Source organism: Cyprinodon variegatus, unplaced genomic scaffold (assembly GCF_000732505.1).
Source record: "Cyprinodon variegatus isolate N-32 unplaced genomic scaffold, C_variegatus-1.0 Scaffold176, whole genome shotgun sequence".
Taxonomy (NCBI): domain Eukaryota; kingdom Metazoa; phylum Chordata; class Actinopteri; order Cyprinodontiformes; family Cyprinodontidae; genus Cyprinodon; species Cyprinodon variegatus.
This window is the reverse complement of record NW_015150629.1, coordinates 1,079,549-1,087,559: the sequence shown is the minus strand read 5'-3', so window position 1 is coordinate 1,087,559 and position 8,011 is coordinate 1,079,549. Positions and strand designations below refer to the sequence as shown.

The 8,011-nt window shown below is 38.0% G+C and overlaps 1 protein-coding gene across 1 annotated transcript in view; it reads left to right on the top strand.

Moving 5' to 3' along the window:
• The window catches only part of pgm1 (phosphoglucomutase 1), a 12,946-nt gene extending 5,748 nt beyond the window's left edge, over positions 1–7,198 (top strand). The window contains exons 6-11 of the mRNA XM_015378695.1: positions 700–854; positions 960–1,075; positions 1,161–1,296; positions 2,092–2,275; positions 3,922–4,056; positions 6,503–7,198. Coding sequence (XP_015234181.1) covers positions 700–854; positions 960–1,075; positions 1,161–1,296; positions 2,092–2,275; positions 3,922–4,056; positions 6,503–6,592 — 816 coding nt within the window. The 3' untranslated portion in view covers positions 6,593–7,198. The remainder of the gene's footprint in view (positions 1–699; positions 855–959; positions 1,076–1,160; positions 1,297–2,091; positions 2,276–3,921; positions 4,057–6,502) is intronic.
• Positions 7,199–8,011: the final 813 nt, after the last annotated feature.

Below are 8,011 nucleotides of genomic sequence, written 5' to 3'. Positions count from 1 at the left end.
CATTAAAAAGACATGAATTGTTGATTGTTTGAAATGGCAACAACTAATTTCGTATACAAGAAAAAAAAAAAAGGTTTTCTAGAAAAAGTCATGGTATATTTTGCGGCTCTAAACAACTTTTACTTGGTCGGACTCTGGGCAAAACGGCTCTTTGGATATGAAAGGTTGCAGACCCCTGCAGTACAGGGTGATAAATAAAAAACTTAAATTTGCAAAAACACAGTTGCTATTTAGCTGTGAAATTGCATTCTTTTATTTCAATAAAATGTCATACCTGATGACAAATGGACCTCCTGACATCAGATTAACATAGAAATGTCCTTCAGGTGTGTCAGCAGTCAAGACAAAAAGGCAGAAGCCAGCAGGTTCACATATTGCAAAAAAGTACACAATTCATAAAACAAGAATGTAGAGAAAAAAAAATTTAGCTTTACAGCTGAGGCGAAAATGTTATATAAAATTTAAAAAACTTCACTTATATAGAAAACTTTGATAAAATTAGTTTAAATGTGAAACATAAATGGGTCAATGGAAAAGTTCATAAAAAGTGCATCCCTGACTGTTTAAGTATGGGGGAAAAAAGGCTAATTATTTATGGATTAAAAACTGTTCATATAATGGCATGGATGTAAACTAACAGAGGCTATTGGAAGTGGCGATTAAATAAATGTTTACACAGATCTCTGGGTTCCTGTTCAGGACAGAAACATGGTGCTGGGAAAACATGGCTTCTTTGTGAACCCCTCCGATTCTGTGGCTGTCATTGGTGCCAACATTACCTCCATCCCGTACTTTAAAAAGACTGGTGTCAAAGGCCTGGCCCGCAGCATGCCCACCAGTGGAGCCTTGGACAAGTAAAAAAAAAATAAAAATAAAAGTCTGATATAAATCTTCATCCTGATATGTTATGGATCCATTTTTGATGACATGTTGCATTTTGTGTTCCATGTTTTATCCAGTGTAGCCAAAGCTCTGAAGATGCAGCTGTTTGAGACTCCAACAGGGTGGAAGTTCTTTGGTAATCTAATGGATGCTGGTAAACTCTCACTGTGTGGAGAGGAGAGCTTTGGCACTGGTAAGAGCAAGGCTGCTACTCCTAAAACAGAAGATGGGAAGCCCCTTTCCCCAACCATTTACATCCCGTCTCCGTTTCCACGCAGGTTCGGATCATATCCGTGAGAAGGATGGCCTGTGGGCCGTGCTGGCCTGGTTGTCCATCTTGGCCACCAGAAAACAAAGCGTGGAAGAGATCATGAAGGATCACTGGCAGAAATTTGGCAGGAACTTTTTCACAAGGTCAGAAATGATAATCTTGAGAACTAACAGCTGTAAATCTATGAAGGGAAGTTTTTCTTAGCTTGATCTATTGCACCATCTGGTGGTAAAATTGGGAACTACAACATTAAGACAATTGATACTCTCAAGGTTCTGGTTATACTCCTGCAGCAGAGTGTTGCAGTGCGCTTGCAGATATTTTTGATTTATGCCCAATATTTAAGCGTGAAGCTATGTTATTCCACGCCACAACGCAAGATGGACAATCACGAACTAGCTGTGGGTTTAGATATGACCGAGGCGGTGAGGAAGTGGGGGCAAGTTTTTACGACAACTGAGGGACACGAGGGCGAAAAAGAGCAGGGATCCAGGTGGAAAAAGGGTCTCAGCGTTCTCGCACACCTCACTCTTCTAGCTGGTCCAAATTCACAAGACTTCTCCCAGAATGGTGGTCATACAAACAAAACAAGCCGGTCAGGGAATACTCATAGAGTTGAGCGGATGTATATTTGACCAATCAGATGCCTCCTGTCTGGGGCACTGTCTGCGATCACCTACAATGTGGAAGAGGTGCACCAGTGTGTCTGCGGTGGAGGCACATATGCTTTCACTGCTACACACACGCAGACGACCTGGTTTGGAAGTATACATCAGCCTTTAGTGTTAGATTTATGGGTACATCTGCTCCCTGCTTTTAAAGAAGTGACCAATTTCCATCCACGTCTCCTTTTCCTGTAAGAAATGAAAGCATTATGATGACTATCATCAGCTGTTCTACTTTGTTTCTGTATCAACGGCTTCCAATTTTACATTCAGGTACGACTATGAGGAGGTTGATTCAGATTCTGCAAACAAAATGATGAAGGATCTGGAGACGCAAATGTCCGACCCGTCCTTTGTTGGGAAGAAGTTCTCATCGGGTGACAAGACGTATGAGGTGGCTGTTGCTGATAACTTTGCCTACACAGACCCAGTGGACGGAAGTGTGTCCAAAAACCAGGTTAGGAAAACTCCAAACTGCTTTTCATCTTCGTGCTGTTCTTATAGGTCCTTTCTAAAATATTCAATTTTCCTAATGTTGTCTCGTCTGAGCCATGATTCAGTTGGTGGAGAAATGGAAGGTAGAGTTTTTTGGGGGTTTTTTTTTAGTTTATTTTACAAAGAAAGAAACGGTTCATGTTTTTCATAAAATTGTGAAATGCACTTTTATGCACTGCTGTTTACTCAACACTTTCTGAACATCTTTTCTAAGTTGTTGTCACACATAATCAGCTAGATTTACAACACTTTCATTGGACCGCTTTGAGACATGAATGATCTTTGATCGGATTCACTGATGGTATGTTTAGAGTAATTAAATTGTTTGAAGGTGAATCTCAATCCCTGTTAAGTGTTTTGCCGCCCTCAATAGATTTTCTACCAGGATTGTTCTCCATTAAACTCCCACCCACTTACCCGATCCCTTATTCTGGCCTAATGCAGCCCATGTAGTGTATGTAATGTTTTTAGGTTGATGTCGACATTTTTATTATGCCCAAAATGTAAAAAAAAATTTTAACGAGAGAAAATGTAAAGATCCTAATTTTAATGGCATGTCTTACAGCCATCTTAAAAAAAAAAAAAAAAAAAAGATTACTTTTAATTCTCCTACATAAATGTATCATATATGGGATGTGAGATAAATAGCTGTCCTGTTGGCTGCATCTCCTACCTGAGCTCTAGTTTATTGCAGTTCCCCCACAGTTATCTTCCTTTCATTAGCTGCTTTGCTTGTGCAGCATGTTAATTTAAAAGAAAAGAAAAGAAGAAACCTTCTCTTTTTTACCAGCAGGTGTAAGAGTGGAAAAATGACAGGAAAATGAAAGCATGCAGGCGCATTTAATCGCAAAAAAATAAAGATGAGGATAAAACGCTGTACTGTAAGGGCAATATTACCCCATAAAGAAACAATCCTGTACACTTATTGTAATTAGCATACTTTTACACAAATCTAATTTCAATTAAAAAAAACAGTTTATTGATAATTGAAAGTCTGTGAAAAAAAAAATAAATACTAGCAGGGATTTTGTTGGGAGCAGGGAAGGTCAGAATGTCTAACAGCAGCTTGCATGCAGGCAGCGATCTGTCTCCTGTTCTTCAGCTGCATGAGATAGAAGACATCATCCAGAAGACATAATATTATTTTAACTAGAATCCCCACGTCTCCCTCCATGGGGGTGGAGGCTCTTGTGTTGATAAGGTTGCAATTGTGTCATTCTTTGCATTGATGGATGAGAGACTGGATGGCACCCTGGGGGATATTTTGAAGCCTGGGATATTATTTTAGGCCCAAACTCGGCTTTATCCCTGCCCGGTTTGCTTTGATTTGATGCTCTTTGTTTATTTTCTTTTCCTTCACATCTGTTTGTTGTTTTTCTATCATATGTTCCAGTAAAATGCAGTAAAGTTTATAGTTCTGGTATTTATGAAGTTCTTTAACCTTCTGTAACCTCAATATTTTCTATATTAATGGTTCTTTTATTGTTTAGAAATAAAATATTGGCCTGATGATTGATTAAATCATTATTCCAGTGTTGGAATCCCACCTGCATGTGGTTTCCATTCAGCATCTACTTTCATTTATCTTCTCTGGCTTTATCCTCTCAGGGCCTCCGGATCATCTTCTCTGACGGTTCCAGGATCATTTTCCGTCTCAGTGGCACAGGCAGCGCCGGGGCAACCGTCAGGCTGTACATAGACAGCTACGAGAACGATGCCCAGAAAATCTTCCAGGATCCACAGGTCAGGACACCAAGCAGTGATCTCGGCTGAAAAGAAAACGATGATAAATAGGTCCCGGAGAAATCAAAACATCCTTCAGAATGTTATCATTGAGTAATGTGCAGGAAAAAGCATATTAGTATAGTTTGTCATGGCTTTCTCCACCCAGAAGTGGACTCCTATGTAGCCATGGTCTCTGGCTGATGATGATGATGGAGATGTTTGGCAGAGCTCTGGGTTCTGACAGCTTATCAGGGCCTGTAGGCAGAGAGAGAAACAGCTCAGCATGGCTGCGAAAAAAAAGAGTAAAGAGCACATGTTTCATCTGACACTTTATAAAGCAGTTCTGACTGGTGTGGACAGGGAGGTGATGCGGTACAAGAAAGAAAAGAAGGGAAAAACTGTTCCTCTGGTTCTTCACTTTCCCTTTGAGCTTACGGAGCATGGCTAAAGCGTTAAGCAGGAACATACTGCTGCTGATTCTCAAACTTGACAGGAAAATATCACTTTGGGGAATAATCCAGCTGGCTACAGCTGGGTAGATTTGATTTGCAGACTCTGAAGAAAAAGGAGGGAAATGTTTATTAAAAAAAAGAAAAATGTATGATTTCTTTTTTTTTTTCCCACTGCTGGGTAATTTACAATGACTTCACAGATAAATACGACCGTTTATCTAAAGTGTAACGTTTTCAAAATTCTCTGTGTAATGAGTTGAGTTGCTTTTCAAGTTTTCTTCCATCTTCATGGTGATTTTAAAAATATTTTCTAGGTCTTATTAACTTTGTAAAATATTTGCTTCCAGATTTTAGTTCCTTTCCTATTATTCAAAGTTGACTCCATCACCTCCTTTATCTGTCTTTTCATTTACCCATTAATCTCTCCATTTATCCGTTAACCATCTATCAGTTCCTCCATTTTTACACCTGTTTAAATGTCCACCTGTCCATTTATAAACCTGTACATCCATCCCTCTATCCATGTGTCCATCCCTCCATTTATCCCTCTTGTTATTCTATCATTCCATCCATCATTAATTTATAGATAATCAGTCTGTTGATTTCATCTCATTCTCTCCCTGTTCTTCTTTCTAAACATTAGTTTATCCTTTAATATGTCAATTTATAGCACCAGCCACACATCCATCCATTCAGGAGTTTTTTTCCAGGTTAATGATGCAATACTCTATATAAACTTTTATCTAATATTTTGATTAAAATCTGGATCTTTAAGTCTCAAAGTCAGGAAACAGTTGGAACTAGAGTTAAATATAAAAAACCCGAGTTTCTTGTTCATAAATTGTCCATGATAATACAGCGGCTCATATATTTGAACCAAGTACTGTCAGTACTACTACAAGTACTACTATATAATCTATACATATGTTAATCTGTGGAAGTCATGCAACTGTCCATTTTTGTTTTATTCTTGTGGAAGATTCTTATCTAAAAAAAAAAAAAAAAGAAAACAGTAGTCACCAGCCTCCTGCATTAGCGGGATATCCAAAGTTCATGTTTTGCCCAATGTTAGCTATGTTAAAATGTTCTATTATCATTATTTACTCAGATACTAACTTCTTAGATTTCTCCACCTGTTGTTGCTGAGGGTCTGTTGAGGAAAAAAGAAACGGGAAATTATCTGAGGTTTTTTCCACAGAGGAGGTTTTGTTAAAAGCGGTGATGCTGCAGCATCTCTCTAAACTTCAAAACATCTATTTTGAAAGCTATTTAAAGAACAGTGCTGTACGGAATCTTAGTTTATTACATTACAAGAGTCTGAATGCTGGGTAAATTTTGTTTATAAACTGCAGAGTAGTTGGTCCATTAGTCAATTTGTCCAGCTTGTTTGCTCTCAGCTGATAACTTATTTCTTTTATTTATGCTGCATTATTTTATAAAAATTGAAGGATATGAAATCAATACCCGTTATAAATTTGCGCACAATAATCCTAATACTTGATCATATCTCTGTATTATTGGAACACTGTTTTTATAAGATCCCTTTGTTTCAAGCATCAACATGACAAATATAAGAAACAAAGGTTAACATAAATGTTAAAACAAAGATTAAAGAAACAGATTCCTAAAATGAGCGACGTTGAGCATTATTGTAATGCAACAAATAAATAATAGTGAACTTATCCGTTGAAGTAGCATAAAAAAACAGCCGCATAGTTTTTTGGGGTTTTTTTTTTAATGCTGTAATTGCTTTTAAGAGCATGAAACGGCCACTAGATGGCACTACCTCCCACTGTTTGTAAGATGTAGTGTTATATTGGTGAGCAATATTTTTTTTTCCATTTGTTTTGTGTAACTCTATACAGTTGGACCTTTTTAATTATGAAACACAACTTTGCCTTGTCAATACTCTGATGCTGTTCAGACATTTTGTTTTATTTAATAACTATTAAAGTTTCTATCCGAAAGAAGTCTGTTCCATTAAAATCCATTCTTGTTTTATTCTTATCCAGGTGATGCTGGCCCCTCTGGTGGACATCGCCCTGAAGGTCTCCCAGCTCCACGAAAGGACCGGACGCACCGGCCCCACTGTTATCACATGATTCAGCAACATAAATGCCTCCACCCTTTGTAGGGGGGTTAAGCTGCCCCCAGAATGCTGTCATAGCCTTTGTAAAGCTGGAGTTGGATTAGGAAAAAAAAGGGAAACACAGGATCAAAAGACAAATATCCACAAGTTGCTCTGACTTATTCACTGCCTTCTTTTTGTACTAAACCAGATTGATGTATCGGGCTGTTTATAAAGAGGTACTGTTATCTGTCTTGACACATTTCACTCAACTGCCTGACATAGAGAGTTGCAGGAACAGTTTGGGAAATAGTGCATTTTTACCACCCTGTTAGCATATGTTCTCCTTTGTGATTTCACATAAAAACAGTGCTGAACTAGAGCTTGTGTCGTTTCTGGAAACCTTTTTTGTTCCATGAAATATTTATGTCTGTCAATCGTCAAGCATAAAAAGGACAGAGCTGCATAACTGAGCATAAATCGGCTATTCTGGGCAGCCTTATCCCCCTTTTCTTCACTTTTCCTCGTGAGGATGTCGGATCTTCCTTTTTCTGTGTTTATCCATCGCCTTTAAACCTGAGCCACAGTTGTAGTATTAAGAATTACTGAACCGACTATGAATAAAAGAGCCTTGTGGAAATGAACAGTGGTCAGATTTATTTATTTTAATCTGTAGTTAAAAAATTCAAAAGGTCACTATTCCATTTTGGTAAATTAAAATATGATCAACAAGGTTATCTGAATAATAAGTTCATAAAACATGCAGAGAATTTATTTCATTATAGAATAATGCATTGAACAATTTGAGGGAAAAAAAGGTGTTTACCAGATGTGAAAGTTAAAGCAACCCTGTGCAACCTTTAGCCACTAGGGGCAATAGACCTGTAACATCAGGGTCTACCTGCTTCAGAGATGAGAAAATGAAAACATCATCTCTGATCAATGCTTTAACACACATATTGCTTACAATGCGACCTGTCTAACTAAGGAGTACCAATATGGCAGTCTGTGGCTTCACCTCCACCCAGTATTACCAATGGGCAATCCAGCGAATAAATAGAGATCAGTGCTACCTCCTCTAAAACAATAAACCAGGCTTAACTGGCAGCACTGCCCTGTATAAACTGCCTCACTCTTTGGGCCCGTGGATTGAGAAGTCATGGAGTTACTAGTAAAGATGTGGCCACATCAGCCCTCTAGATTAAATCCTACATCAGAGAACCAGCTAAGTTCCCAGAGCATTGATATGCAGTAAGAACTGTATATTCAGCTAGAAAATTAAAACAAGCTGATGTTTTGGTAAAGAGTTAAAATAGTGCTGCTTAAAGTGGATATTATATAATTAATATATCCTATATATATACTTTAACACATTTGGATACATACCTGCAATTAGGTAATTTACTGTTGACATTTTTTTGACTTGCTCCTCTTATTGATTGCAAGTCATCAT